Source organism: Chiloscyllium plagiosum, unplaced genomic scaffold (assembly GCF_037043375.1).
Source record: "Chiloscyllium plagiosum isolate Xiang-an unplaced genomic scaffold, Cpla_swu_hap1 HiC_scaffold_18, whole genome shotgun sequence".
NCBI classification, from domain to species: Eukaryota; Metazoa; Chordata; class Chondrichthyes; order Orectolobiformes; family Hemiscylliidae; genus Chiloscyllium; species Chiloscyllium plagiosum.
In genome coordinates, this window is record NW_028270156.1 from 76042964 (window position 1) to 76059310 (window position 16347).

General features: G+C 40.2%; 1 protein-coding gene across 1 annotated transcript in view; it reads right to left on the reverse strand.

Annotated features, from left to right (window-relative positions):
- Nucleotides 1-16347, reverse strand: part of LOC122558122 (uncharacterized) — a 112122-nt gene that overhangs the window by 74426 nt on the left and 21349 nt on the right. The window contains exons 7-14 of the mRNA XM_087996201.1: nt 15083-15302; nt 14842-14967; nt 9976-10093; nt 9705-9843; nt 9310-9420; nt 9124-9193; nt 6491-6628; nt 6215-6379 (exon numbers count right to left, since the gene is read on the reverse strand). Of these exons, the coding sequence (XP_087852327.1) occupies nt 6215-6379; nt 6491-6628; nt 9124-9193; nt 9310-9420; nt 9705-9843; nt 9976-10093; nt 14842-14967; nt 15083-15302 (1087 nt within the window). The remainder of the gene's footprint in view (nt 1-6214; nt 6380-6490; nt 6629-9123; nt 9194-9309; nt 9421-9704; nt 9844-9975; nt 10094-14841; nt 14968-15082; nt 15303-16347) is intronic.

A 16347-nucleotide genomic window follows, 5' to 3' on the forward strand; every position in this document is an offset into this window, starting at 1 on the left:
AGTCATTAAAACACCAGGGACAGCAGAAAAGGAGAATGATAGACATACTCGTCAGATATAAATCATTATGCTAAAAACAAATTATAGTTTGTAGCGCAATTAGACCTGATAGTATGTACCTTACTTCATTCTAATTATACATTGCAATTAAATAGGCATACCTATGTAGCAATTGGTTAATTGTACTCCTTTTCTGTGCATGATATAAACCAAATCAGTAGTAGTGATTGGATTTAAATAACTGCACATCTCTTAACTGGTATATGTTAATTCCTTGTAACTGAACCAAAGAGTACGACTGCCTCTGTAATCCTTTCTTCAAAGTCACCAGGTTTAGATACTCTGGAGTCCTATAGTGAGAAATAAGGGCCTTTTTGAATTTTTGTCTGGTAACTGTTTGTGGATAAGAGTCAGAAGATAATAGGCCATTAGGATATCAGACCCTGGAAATTCTTCCAACAATCTTGGGAGCAGATGATGGTTCCTGCTAGGTCCTCCGTGAAGGCAAAATTGATGATCCAGTGAGTATATTTTCACTTGCAAAAATACTTACCAACGGTTTATGTTAGTCTAGAACAGAGGTCCAACAGAGTTGATCCCATTCAAACTTAAGAGTAGACTCGACAAATAGAGTTGGCAGTGGAGGGAGAATGAATGAATGATTTTATTGTCACATGTATTTTACTGTGAAAAATGCAATAAAATACAGTGAAAACTTCCACTGTCATTATGATCCGGCACCATTTTGAATAATTTAAGAATAATAATTTAAAAAAACTTAGAGAATCCATAACCCTTCCACCATCACCAGCATAGGACCTAACCAACGCTGAAGTCGCTGCTTCTCAGACACTATCTTTCATCACTGGGCCTACCTTGCTGGCATCACCTCTACTGATGTTGCAGCCAATGCCAGGTCCCATGCTCACTCATCCACCAGCTACCTCCTTGACGCTGCTGTCTGCCCAATTTCTGCCCCAAATGAGAGTCGAACCTGGGTCGCTGCACTCAGAATGCTGCATCCTAACTACCTTGGTATGAAAGTGCGGGTGGTGTAAGAGCCAAGGATAAAGCGGTCAGACCTACTGGAAGCACAGGTGGTTCAGACATCCCAGAGCAAAATGTTTGAGCATCTTAGCTGGAGGAACCGTGAAAATAAAATGCTGAAATCCGAAAAAGTGAACATCAAGAAAGCAGAATACAGTTCACCTAAATTTGGGGAGGAGAAGTGTGCTGCTTCACCTCACCAGCCAACACAAAGTTGATAGATAAAATTAAATAAAGGATGGCAGGCGTATGATTCTCCCTAATGCTTAAAGATATGAGATGTGCATAACTGGTGGTAAAGATAAAGCTACAATAATGCAGCAGCTTAAACAGGAATTTACCGAGAGTTTATCATTCTCTGGAAATGAGGACTTTGGACTTAACTTATCTGTAGGATTTCCTTTTTATTAGTCACAGCCGAGTCAGGGGAGGCAAGCTTCCCTGTTGAGAAAGTGGGCCTTTTACCCGAGATTTTGAACACAAATTAAATTTTCTGTACCTCTCACTCCCACAAGTAAGATTTGCTGCATAAAGTTAAAATCCGAGACTGGAAGAAAGTGTCTAGACAGCTTTATTGTGTAGAAGGAAAAAAGAACATAAATTACAAGAGTGTTCTTGTACTTTATTGAGGTAATAAATCATTTCTGTTTGAATGTGAACTTCTCAAGTACCTGCAGTCACTGAACTAAATACTAACCCTTTGTGATCTGGTTTTGCATTTGTTTTTGATCCTTGTTTGTTAAATGTTTTATAGGTACTATATTTATATTTATGTTTTGTTTTCTGGAGATTGAGATCTGGAGAGATGTTTTGTAGCTTTGTGATTGTGATATGTGCCTGTGTCAGTTTTTTAAAAAAAAATGTAAAATTAAATTGTAGATTTAACTGTTGGGATTTTTATCGTTGTTATGATTCTTCCAGTTAAAGTAGAGAATTGTGGTGAAATCCAAATTGATTAAAGGAATGTAAAGTCCTCAAGATCTGTCCCTTTTAAGGACCTAACAGTGATGGCCAAAAAATAACACTAAATGTTTATTTAAAGTCAGAATGTTAAAGGTTTTCTGATGAAAATTTATCTACAGATTTTAATTACAGCTGTATAAAATCCAATTGAAGGAAGGATAATCAAGATAAATAACATAACTTATTTCCTCTTTTCCTTACAATACTGTTTTGTTAGCAAGTTTTGTGAACCTACATCCAAATTGTATTTAATTTTAGGGAGCAGTTGTAGATAAATTGTTATCTTCAGAATTATTAAGGGTGAATTATCACATTTGAAATTTGTTTAATGTACTTCCAAACACAATTGTAACACATGAGTGAATCTTTAATTCAGCATAATGAGATTTACTCATGTTAAATATTTATAAATGTGAATTGATTTTTTTTAGAAAATAAGGAAAAAATTGAATTTTGAAACATTGGAAATATAATTTTATTTGAAGTATCTGAAAAATCTGTTTTGAAATCTGAGAAAGCTGATTTCAAAGAGCTTGAAACTAAAAGTTAAAGCAATAACGAATGTAGTTTTCTTCCTTTGTTTAAAAAAAAGCTCCCATCTCTAAACTAAAGGGAGGGGGTGTAATTTCCATAAGACCATAAGACATAGGAGTGGAAGTAAGGCCATTCGGCCCATCGAGTCCACTCCCCCATTCAATCATGGCTGATGCGCATTTCAGCTCCACTTACCAGCGTTCTCCCCGTAGCCCTTAATTCCTCTAGACAACAAGAATCTATCAATCTCGGCCTTGAAGACATTTAGCGTCCCGGCTTCCACTGCACTCCGTGGCAATGAATTCCACAGGCCCACCACTCTCTGGCTGAAGAAATGTCTCCGCATTTCTGTTCTGAAATGACCCCTCTAATTCTAAGGCTGTGTCCACGGGTCCTAGTCTCCTTGTCTAACTGAAACAATTTCCTAGCATCCACCTTTTCCAAGCCATGTATTATTTTGTACATCTCTATTAAGTCTCCCCTCAATCTTCTAAACTCCAACGAATACAATCCCAGTATCCTCAGCCGTTCCTCATATGTTAGACCTGTCATTCCAGGGATCATCCGTGTGAATCTCCGCTGGACACGTTCCAGTGCCAGTATGTCCTTCCTGAGTTGACCAAAACTGGACACAGTACTCCAAATGGGGCTTAACCAGAGCTTTATAAAGTCTTAGTAGTACATCTCTGCTTTTATATTCCAACCCTCTTGAGATAAGAGACAACATTGCATTCGCTTTCTTAATCACGGACTCAACCTGCATGTTTACCTTTAGAGAATCCTCGACTAGCACTCCCAGATCCCTTTGTGCTTTGGCTTTATTAATTTTCTCACCATTTAGAAAGAAGTCTATGCTTTTATGCTTTTTGCCAAAGTGCAAGACCTCGCACTTGCTCACGTTAAATTCCATCAGCCATTTCCTGGACCACTCTCCCAACCTGTCTAGATCCTTCTGTAGCCTCCCCACTTCCTCAGTACTACCTGCCTGTCCACCTAACTTCGTATCATCGGCAAACTTCGATAGAATGCCCCCGGTTCCCTCATCCAAATCATTAATATATAATGCGAACAGCTGTGGCCCCAGCACCGAACCCTGCGGGACACCGCTCGTCACCGGCTGCCATTCTGAAAAAGAACCTTTTATCCCAACTCTCTGCCTTCTGTTAGACAGCCAATCCTCAATCCATCCCAGCAGCTCACCTCGAACACCATGGGCCCTCACCTTGCTCAGCAGCCTCCCGTGTGGCACCTTATCAAAGGCCTTTTGAAAGTCTAGATAGACCACATCCACTGGGTTTCCCTGGTCTAACCTACTTGTTACCTCTTCAAAAAATTCCAACAGGTTTGTCAGGCATGACCTCCCTTTACTAAATCCATGTTGACTTGTTCTAATCAGACTCTGCTCTTCCAAGAATTTAGAAACCCCATCCTGAATGATTTTTCTAGAATTTTACCAACAACCGATTGGCCTATAATTTTCCATCTTTTGCCTTGATCCTTTCTTGAACAAGGGGGTTACAACAGCCATCTTCCAATCATCCGGGACCTTTCCTGACTCCAGTGACTCTTGAAAGATCTCAACCAATGCCTCTGCTATTTCCTCAGCCACCTCTCTCAGAACTCTAGGGTGTATCCCATCGGGGCCAGGAGATTTATCAATTTTAAGACTTTTTAACTTTTCTAGCACTATCTCTTTCGTAATGGCAACCATACTCAACTTAGCCCCGTGACACCCTTTAATTTTTGGGATATTACTCATGTCTTCCACTGTGAATACTGACGCAAAGTACTTGTTAAGTTCTCCTGCTATTTCCTTATCTCCCATCACTAGGCTTCCTGCATCAGTTTGAAGTGGCCCAATGTCTACTTTTGCCTGTCGTTTGTTTCTTATGTACTGAAAGAAACTTTTACTATTATTTCTAATATTACTGGCTAGCCTACCTTCATATTTGATCCTCTCATTTCTTATTACACTCTTTGTTATCCTCTGTTTGCTTTTGTATCCTTCCCAATCTTCTGATTTCCCACTGTTCTTAGCCACTTTATAGGATCTCTCTTTTTCTTTAATATATTTCCTGACTTCCTTTGTCAGCCAAGGTTGTCTAATCCCTCCCCGGTTAATCTTTCTTTTCTTGGGAATGAACCTCTGTACAGTGTCCTCAATTATACCTACAAACTCCTGCCATTTTTGCTCTACTGTCTTCCCGGTTAGCCTCTGCTTCCAGTCTATTTTAGTCAGTTCCTCTCTCATTTCGTTCAAGACATTTGCCCTGCCCCCTTTAAATCTGTCTTGAGAATTTACAATGCTTAAGATGTTGTAAATTTTGGGTTTCTGAATTGTAAGAGAGATTTGGATTAATTAACACATTCCTCCCAAAGCAGGATGGATGGAATTTGATGTTGCTTTTCAGATACAGCAAGGCAGCTTCAAGAACTTCTGAATCTCTGTAGAATGGAGAAAAAAAACACACACATTGCTGAAAAATGTCATCAGATTCTGAAGAAGGGTCATTGGACTCAAAATGTTAATTCTGATTTCTTTCCACAGATGTTGCTAGACCTGCTGAGATCCTCAAACAATTTCTGCTTTTTGTTTCAGACTTTCAGCATCTGTAATTCTTGCAGTTTTTTTGTTTTAATATCCAGAGTGATTGATTTGTCAAGTAAATTTTGAAGAAAATAATCTCATCTAAGAGAAAGAACGAAGTATATTATTGCCTGGAATCAAACAGAAATGTTTGATTTTTGTTTTTAAAAAAATGTAAAATTAAATTGCAGATAATTTAGAGGAGATAAGAGGAAAATATTTTTCACCCAGAGGGTGGTGGGAATCTGTAACACACTGCCTGTAATTGTGATAGAGACAGAAACCCTCAAAATATTTAAGATGTGCACTTTCAATGCCAAAGCTTACAAGGGCAATGGGCAAAGTGCTGGAAATGGGATTTAAATAGTTAAGTGGTTGTTTTGACCACTGTGGGTGTGATGGACTGAAACACCTTTTTCTCTGCTGTAGGTCTGATTCTATCCCAAGAAGGTGCATTCCAAAATCCCAGGAAGCCTGACTTAAATAAGCAATAAGTGACTTCACCACAGGAAATGGCATCACCAACCCAAAGAAACCCAAACATATAAATAGAAAGCAGGAATTTTCAGCATTGCTTCACATGAGGCCCACTGAAGATGTTACCTAATAGGGTAATGAAACGTCTGGAAATGAACCTTGCAGCTTAGCGAGCAAACCTACATCCAAAACCTCAACCCGAGCTACAAATCTTCTCAAAACTCGATAGGCAACCAAAGTACATCCATGTTAAGCCTATAGGTTGATATTTTCATGTTATCATTTCTGCTATAGTCTATTACAGTGAAGCGCCTACCAATTGCTTGTGGAAGCTTATTTTGTCTTTCTTACATTTTTTATACATCATACACGTGGGGCTTGATAGCCAGGTCATGTTCCTGCTCCATAATACTTCATTATGTTTAATTGTGAACTTTACAGGGATGAAGATGTACATTATTGAATAAATTATTAATGCATTAAATTAATGCATGGTCAACATTACAGAATCTGAAACACTTCTATTAGTCTTATTTTCTCAACTCTATCAAGCTTTGATTCTACCTTTTCAGCTCATCACTTAAAAGCAGTAAGCTATAGACTTACCATTTACGACACTGAGGGAGCAAGGGTTTTCATGAATGTCTCTTCTGTCAGGGCAGCTAGCTTTAGTCTTCCAGGTATTTGCGAAAGCAGCAGATGTTCCTTCCACAAGACCACTGACTATTTTAAATTCATCATTGAGCACATTGTTGAAGTTTCCACAAAGGCCTAAACAAACACAAACAAATAGTATAACGTGACATTGTTTTCAGCAATGCAGCATTTATGAATACTTAGAATGGCTGGATGTAAAAGTACAAAAGTAAGGTTGTAACTTACCACACACCCGACTTTTAAAGACAGAATCCAGTCTTATATAGAGTTGCATGATAGACACCAACTGTACCTGGAGCTGCAGCCCAAAAGAAGTATGAATGATAACATGGAAAGTCGACGGCATGAAAACAGTGACGTTAGCTGTGAAAACAAGGAAGTTGAACATTTAAGAATGTATATAACAGGTTTCTTCAAAAATGTAAAACACACTGTCAAAAGAAAATCGTTCAAAACAACATTCTGCAAATTACTTGAATTTTAGAGCAAATATGAAATCCATCTCAAAGCAAAAATAATATTGTCCTCAATGATTTTTAAATTATTTTTGTACATTGTGCCCTTCCCGTCACTAGCCCTACCACCTCTGCCTGTTGTCCTTTTATTAACTCTATTAAAGTTTGCAATTTTTTCCATGGGATGTGGACATCACTGGTAATTCCAGTAATTAATGCCGGCCCCAAACATTGCAGACCCACTGAGCAACTATTCACACATTCAGAAGAGAGATTTGGGTGTCCTAGTGCATAAAAGGTATGTATGTTAAGGAAGTAATCAGGAATGCTAATATGTGTTACGTTTTATTGTAGGGGAATTTAATGCAAGAGTAGGGAGGTTATGCTTTAGTTATAGAGGGTATTAGTGAGGTGCATCTGGACTACTGTGTCCAGAACTAGTCACTGTATTTGTGGAAGGATGTCAAATGTAATGGAAGCAATTCAGAGAAGGTTTACTAGACTAACACCCTGAATGAGTGGATTGCCTTATGAGGAAAGGGTGGGCCTATATCCTCTGGTGTTTAGAAGAGTCAGAGGTGACTTAGTTGAAACAAACAAGATCTTGAGGGACTTGACTGGGTGGATATTGAGATAATGTTTCCTCTGGTGGGAGAATCTAGAAATAGGGCTCATACATAAAAATAAGGGAGCACCCATTTAAAACAGAAATGAGAAAGTATTTTTACTCTGTGTAGTGATTCCTTTTCTCAAAAGGCAGTGGATGCAAAATCTTTGAATATTTTTAAGGCAAAGGAAGGTAGATTCTTGATTACCAAGTGGATGAAAGATTATTGGGGGTATGCAGCAATATAGCGTTGAGGTTAAAATCAGTCATAATCTTATTAAATGGAGGAGCAGGGTCAAAGGGACGAATGGCCTATTCTTATTCCTTGTTCATGTTGGACATCTCACCATCTGCACCAAAAGTACCTGCTGTGCCAACCAATGTCTTTTGTAATTCCTCTCTCTTTGTCTCTCTCTCTCTCTCATGCTAGGAGGAAAACAGCCCACTGTAGGGTACAAAGAGTCAAGGCATCTCCTCATCCCTTATGTAGAAACCATCCTGACTCTGACTGCCCTGAATGACTGACAAACTGTCTAAGCTCCTGGACTGGTTACTGGAGGCTGCTTTTGACTTGCTATGTTCGGATCCCTGAGTGAAAGCTATTACCATTGAGTTGATTGAGGGCTGCTGACAGCCATGACAGGTTCACCAAGTGGAAAATGAGTTGTTGGTCTTCCAGCTTGTGCTAAGCTTTGCTGGAGCACTGAGATAGAGATGTTGGCCAGAGAACATGGTGGTGTTAAATTAGCAGGCAACTGGAAGTTTTTAGCGGGCAGAACATAGATATTCTGCTAAGTGGTCATCCCCAATGCTTCACTTCCCCAATATAAAGGAGATCACATTGTGAGCAACGAATGTAGCAGATTATATTGTGAGAAGTGCAGATAAAGTGCTGTTTCATCTGGAAGGTATATTTGGGCCCTTGGATGCTGAGGAGGGAGAGGTAAATGGGCAGGTGTTACGCCTTCAGTGGTTGCAGGGGGAGGTGCCATGGGTCCGTGGGAGGTGTGGGGAGTGAAAGAGTGGACCAGGGTGTCTCATAGGGAACAGTCCCTGTGGAATGCAGAAAAGAGAGGAGAGGGAAATATGTGCCTGGTGATGGCATCTCCCGGGAGGTGGCAGAAATGGCAGCTGATGATCTTCTGGATATGGATGCTGATGGAATGGTAGATGAGGACCGGGGAACTCTATCACTCTTTTGGGATGGAGGAGAGGGCATGACAGCAAAACACAGGAGATGGGTTGGACCTGGTTGAGGGTCCTTTTGACAACGGTGCTGGGAAATCTCGGAGGCTCCCTTGTCGAAGCTGGCCTTATTGGAGCATATGCGACAGAGCAACTGGGAGAATGGAATGGAGTCTTTATAGGAAACAGGGCATGAGGACATCAATCCAGAGCTGCCAAGAATGGTTCCTAAGCTTTGTCCTGCACTTGGCAGACAAGGGGATATTGGTGCCATGCTTTGCCAGTAAAGTCCTGGAGTTCTCCATATATGAGGTGTTGCACAGGCAGGATTTGCTCTTACCCCAGGATCAGGAGTATGCCATCCTGCTCTCTGGTGAAAACAAGCAAATGAATTTGTGAGCTGCTGAGTTATCATACAGGTTCACTGATCAGGTTTTAAGATGGCATCAGTGTCAGAAATCCATGACATATATAAAGCCCATTACACAGTACTTGTGGTCAATGTGGTGTCCACTCAGGAATCTGGTTGCTTAAGATGCTCTTGCAGGTAAAGAGATTGGGTATATTTTGTGCTTAAAGCAAAAAATTAATGATTTTTGCACATGACTTACCAAAGGTTAAAGGCAATTCTGAAAAGATTCCATTGACAGACACACGGCCATTGGGGTTAATTGTAATGATCTGTAAATAAAGAATAAATAAAATACATTCTTAATAAAATTATGTTTAGACCTTGGTATTCCCTTAAATATATATCAAAATATTTAAATAACAATAGCAAATTTTATATGACTTACAGTTTGAGATCTATGTTCAGTCACTGATACAGACTTTAAGCATGTTTCAGATTCTGTAATACCACATTGCTGCAGCTCTCCGAGGACAGTGAAGAAAGTATTTTCGCAGTCCTAGAGTGATGGGTTAGAAGAAAGAGACCAAATAACAACTTTTAATGAAATCATCCACTTGCATGGCACTTCAAACTAAATCTCATAGAGAGTTGAATATTTTGTTAAGTTAGTTCTTCTGTAACACACAGACTTTTAGATGAAATGAAAATAGAAATATACCAATGCCAATCCTCTTAAGTAACATCTTTATTCTAGTGACAATCAACAACATTATTAGCATGTTAGCTTGTTGGTGCTGTTAATTTTCATTTTACTAAAGCTCAAGTGAAAGTGATCCTTACCTTAGCAAGAACATAATGACAATTCCCATGAAATGTGTATTGCTTTTCATCAAATGTATTAATATGAGATCCTCCCTCAACAGAACAGATCCCAGGGCAAGATAGATCAGTACAAGACCACTGTCCTCCATTACAATTGCTGTCAGATTAAAAAGTGTTCAATATCAGTATTTTTCTTGGATGAAAATCAAGGAAAAAAATGATAAAAGGATAAATTCCATCTAAAAAAACATGAACTTTATGATTTTTTTGTAAAAGTCAAATTAATTACCATTTACTGCATTTGGTGGAATAGGACTCTCCAGGTGCATAAGATAATCCATTGTAGGTACAGGGACACTGTTCTTTTGGAATGCATCCAGTGTTGGAAATATCATCAAGAACAGTATCTACAATATAAAGTTTTGAAGTTACACATACACAGATTCTTAACATGCAGCTTTTTCTTACTTTTAAAATGATATGATTCAGTTACTTCGATTGTTATCATCATGTTATCTCTTTTTTTTACTATTGTAATCCCACTTTGTAACACTCTGAAGAGCCTCTGCTATAAATTTATTTTTGTTTGTGTTTAATACAACACAATCATTGTTTCTCTAACAATACTATTGCACCATCTCTATAAAACAGTGAACTATTCACTACCTTCAAAACTACTGCAAGACTCTTCTGTTCACAACATTAATAAAATATGCAAATATCATTAACATATTCCTCTCCAGACCTACAGTACCAATATAACAACTTCACCACATTCGTATTTCATTCCACTTGATACCACTGATATCCCATTCACAGCTCGATGATATAGTTAGTAAGTTTACAGGTGACACCAACATTGACTGTGTAGTGGACAGCGAAGAAAGTTACCTCAGATTACAACAGGATCTTGATCAGATGGTCCAGTGGACTGAGGTGGCAGATGGAGTTTAATTCAGATAAATGCAAGGTGCTGCATTTTGGGAAAGTAAATCGTGGCAGGACTTATACACTTAATGGTAAGGTCCGAGGGAGTGTTGCTGAACAAAGAGACCTTGGAGTGCAGGTTCATAACTCCTTGAAAGTAGAGTCGCAGGTAGATAGGATAGTGAAGAAGGCATTTAGTATGCTTTCCTTTATTGGTCAGAGTATTGAGTATTCGGGTTGGGAGGTCATGTTGCGGCTGTACAGGACATTGGTTAGGCAACTGTTGGAATATTGCGTGCAATTCTGGTCTCCTTCCTATCGGAAAGATGTTGTGAAACTTGAAAGGGTTCAGAAAAGATTTAAAGGATGTTGCCAGGGTTGGAGGATTTGAGCTAGAGGAAGAGGCTGAACAGGCTGGGGCTGTTTTCCCTGGAGCATCGGAGGCTGAGGGGTGACCTTATAGAGGTTTACAAAATTGAGGGGCATGGATAGGATAAATAGGCAAAGTCTTTTCCCTGGGGTCGGGGAGTCCAGAACTAGAGGGCATAGGTTTAGGGTGAGAGGGGAAAGATATAAAAAAGACTTAAGGGGCAACTTTTTCAGACAGAGGGTGGTGTGTGTGTGTATGGAATGAGCTGCCAGAGGAAGTGGTGGAGGCTGGTACAATTGCAACATTTAAGAGGGATTTGGATGGGTATATGAATAGGAAGGGTTAAGAGGGATATGGGCCAGGTGCTGGCAGGTGGGACTAGATTGGATTGGGATATCTGGTCGGCATGGATCGATTGGAACGAAGGGTCTGTTTCCATGTTGTACATTTCTATGACTCTATGACTTTATATGAGGCGGGCACATGTATCTCTCTATAAAACTGATGTTACATCTTCTCTATAATAACATTAAAAGTAATGTAACACTGTGGTGTAAAATTCCAAGCAGTGGAATGTGGTGAAACGGTTAAAAATTATGTCCCAATACATGTGTGAATCTAACCGGAATGGAGGTGTTGCTTAGTCCCGTGTGAATCTTCTTATCTGTATGTAACCAGAATGGAATGTGTTTTTTAGCCTTGCTCTGCTGTTCACATGAATGTTTATATCTGGAATGGAGTATATCAGCTGGAAAAGTCTCCAGTTCGGTGAGTCTGCTCCGGGGTTACGTTTAACCGCCGAGCGTGGGTTGTTGGCAACCGCTCTACGAGAACTGACGGCTCCCAGTTTTGGTAACATGTAGAATGAGTATAAGCCAGACCCGTTCTGGCGACGCTGCGGGGAATAAAATGCCCATATTCTAGCAGACTCGCCTCTTGGTCGTTTGTTCTGTGTCAGACTACTCTCCTACGAACCTGACCTTGAGAATTTTTTTAAAACATTTGGCGTAGTCGAGCAGGGTCAATCGCAATTGAGGAGAGATTTTGATACAGAACAATGTTTTGGAAAAAGACTAAGAAACCAGAAGAACAAACTGTGGAGGTCCCGACCGTCCCGGGATGGCATGGATGTGGGCATGTACGTGGCAGTTTGTTTGAGAAAGGATCCCAGTCCTGCCGAAGAACCCCTTGCCTGGGGTACAGCGGAGGATGTGGGCATGTCCAAAAAGCTGAAGCGGAGTTAACAGAATTGAATGGGATTGAACTGAACTGAACTGAGTGGAACTGAAGTGAATCAAATTGAACGGAACAAAATGGAACTGAGCTAAATTGAATTGAAATGGACGGAACTGAATTGAATTACACTGAATTGACTGAACTGAAATTAACTGAAACGAATTGAACTGAATTAAGCATAATGTAACACATGTATTGGGCCAAGCAGTGGAATGTGGTGTAAAATTCCAAGCAGTGGAATGTGGTGAAACGGTTAAAAATTATGTCCCAATACATGTGTGAATCTAACCGGAATGGAGGTGTTGCTTAGTCCCGTGTGAATCTTCTTATCTGTATGTAACCAGAATGGAATGTGTTTTTTAGCCTTGCTCTGCTGTTCACATGAATGTTTATATCTGGAAGGGAGTATATCAGCTGGAAAAGTCTCCAGTTCGGTGAGTCTGCTCCGGGGTTACGTTTAACCGCCGAGCGTGGGTTGTTGGCAACCGCTCTACGAGAACTGACGGCTCCCAGTTTTGGTAACATGTAGAGTGAGTATAAGCCAGACCCGTTCTGGCGACGCTGCGGGGAATAAAATGCCCATATTCTAGCAGACTCGCCTCTTGGTCGTTTGTTCTGTGTCAGACTACTCTCCTACGAACCTGACCTTGAGAATTTTTTTAAAACAAACACCCAAATACTTTTCATATATCAATATGGCACAACTAGACAAAGCTTACGTGGCACAAGCTCATCCTTTTTGTTCCTGAATTTTTTTCAGAATGTTATAATCAGCATGGTCTCACTCACACACACACACACACACACACACACACACACACACAAGCATGATCTCATTCACACACATACAGAGCCATGGTCTCAGTCTCTCACACACACAGAGGCATGGTCTCACTCTCTCTCACACACACACAGGCATGGTCTCACTCACACCCACACAGAGGCATGGTCTCACTCTCAGACACACAGGAGCATGGTCTCACACTCTCTCACACACATACAGAGGCATGGTCTGACTCTCTCTCTCTCTCACAAACACACACACACACATACACAGGCATGGTCTCACTCACACACATACAGAGGAATGGTCTCAGTCTCTCTCACACACACAGAGGCATGGTCTCACTCTCACACACACACACACAGGCATGGTCTCACTAACACACACACACACACAGAGGCATGGTCTCACTCTCACACACACAGAGGCATGGTCTTACACTCTCTCACACACATACAGAGGCATGGTCTCACTCTCTCTCTCACACACGCACAGGCATGGTCTCATTCTCTCTCACACACAGAGGCATGGTCTCACTATCTCACGCACACACACACATACATACTCACAGAGAGGCATGGTCTCACTCTCTTACACACACAGAGGCATTGACTCACTCTCTCACACAAAGGCATGGTCTCACTCACACACACACACACACACACACCGAGGCATGGTCTCACTCTCTCTCTCACACACACAGGCATGTTGTCACTCACACACACACACACACACACACACACACACACAGTCATAGTCTCATACAAACACACACAAAGGCATGTTCTCACTCTCTCTTTCTCTCTCTCTCTCTCTCTCTCTCTCTCTCTCTCACACACACACACACAGGCATGGTCTCACTCTCACACCCAAGAGATCCTCAGCAAATATCCCCCTCTCCATTCCCAGCCCTGTGTGTGTGTGTCTCAGGAAGCCTACCTACAGTCAGGCTCTGAGACGCTAATGTGGAAGAAATCTTTAATGTTTTCAAACTGCACTGACACAACTAATAAGGCTTCAAAGAAAATTGTAGCAACTGGGAAAGATGACACTTTGTTGCCCCAGAATTAACATCTCAGTGGGCAGCAAGATCCCACAAGGCTCCTGTCCTGGAAAATAACATGTCAATCAAACTTAAGAACATTTAATATGGGGAAGCATAGGCAGGCAGTGCTTGCCTGTTTACAGTTCTGTTCTGCTTGAACAAAATTTCACATGGGCTTTGTACATTACTGTGGTGGCTGAAGCATCCATTATCCCTCTTCCTACCATTTTGAATGTCTTGCTATTACTTTTTATGCATAAGGGATTTACACAATTTGTTGTATTACAATTCCTCTGAAATATCAGATCCTGAAATTTAATCATGATGGCTACCTTAATTATAACCCTACTTTTATTTCAGTTAAGGTAAATCTGAAAATATTGATTTCAATAGTATTAGCAGTTTGCTTTAGATAAATATAAGTACAGTATAGCTCCTGCCTCAGTGATAAAATCAGCGATAAAGCCTTGCCAACACATCTTAAAATCATGAACACAGTAACGTAAGTAAACTTGAAAATATAAAGAAAACATTGAAAAATCTTGGAAATCTGAAACAAGAACAGAAAATACTTATAGTGAACAGTTTAGTCACCATCAGTATGGGTGAAGGACAGTTAAATATTTTGGTAATATTCCTTTAGATTGTAATAGCTGTGCTAAGGTAAATTTTCATGTCAGCTTTTAGTCAAAGTGCTTTTGACACATAAACTCCTCCCCCTTATTAAACAAGGGAAAACCATCACATACAGTTAGTATTCAACTGAACAATACTTTGAGGCATTGTATCTTACTTGGAGCACAGAAGCAGCCATCAATGCAGTGGTCCTCACACATCCGGCTCCTATCAGGATTTGAGCATGTGTCTGCACATGGAATACCACACTCCTCATAGGTCATATTAAACTGGCAAGTCTTCTCTGTAATAGAGATACAGTGCCAACATTTAATATATTCATAATTTCCATGAGAAAATAATGGTTTTTGTGATTTTGTTTGGGGAGCTTGAGGTTGATCAATTTTAAAACTACTTGCCACACATTTCTTTCCTTCTCCAGTTGCTAGGTTTACCTCCAACATGAGCACATTGTCTAGAAAATTCTGATAAGGTATTACACATGCAGGATGATGGATTTTCTAAATCCTTGCACAGGCACACATCCAGCATGCAGCTCTTGATAAAAGGTGCTAAATCTAAGATATCATAGCAGTTGGAAAAACCTGGATCAGTGAGCGCTCTTTCACACATGGATTCCTGAGGAGAAAGGAAATTATTAAGTAAAGGCCAAATTGTGCATCAGCGTTTAATTACATACAGTCATAGAGTCATAGAGATATACAGAATGGAAACAGACCTTTCGGTCCAGTTTGTCCATGCTGACCAGATATCCCAACCCAATCTCATCCCAACTTTCAGCACCTGGCCCATATCCCTCCAAACCTTTCCTATTCATATATCCATCCAGATGTCTTCTAAATGTTGCAATTGTACTAGCCTCCACCACTTCCTCTGGCAGCTCATTCCATACATATACCACCACTCTGCCCTCATCAATCCTCTTTGTTACTTCATCAAAAGACTCAATCAAGTTTGTGAGACATGATTTCCCACGCACAAAGCCATGTTGACTATCCATAATCAATCCTTGCCTTTCCAAATACATGTACATCCTGTCTCTCAGGATTCCCTGTAACAACTTGCCCATCACCGACGTCAGACTCACTGGTCTATAGTTGTCCTTACCACCTTCCTTAAATAGTGGCAGCACATTGTTAATATGTTTCGTAACAAAGATGTGGATCACCGGTGTATGAGACTCTTGCAACTTTCCTACAAGTATATGCACCAAATACTCATGTCTATATTGAGTTATGATGTGGAAGTGCTGGTGTTGGACTGGGGGTGGACAAAGTCAAAAATCTCAAGAACCAGGTTATAGTCTAACAGGTTTATTTGAAACTGCAAGCTTTCAGAGCACTGCTCCTTTGTCAGGCAGCTAGTGAGAGAGAATACATTGGACACAGAATTTATAAGTAAAAGATCTTGGGGTAGTGACTCGAAAGAAATTCTGGGATTTACATAATAATCATTTGAAACCTGTCTTCCATTCTAACTGAATGAAAACCTAATAGCCATCTTGGTTTGTTCAATATATTTGCATAAGTTGTATGACCCTTTGATCATTTACTTATAAATTCTGTGTCCAATGTATTTTCTCTCACTAGCTGCTTGAGAAAGGAGCAGGGACTCTGAAAACTTGAGGTTTCAAGTAAGCCTGCTGGACTGTAACCTGGTCTCA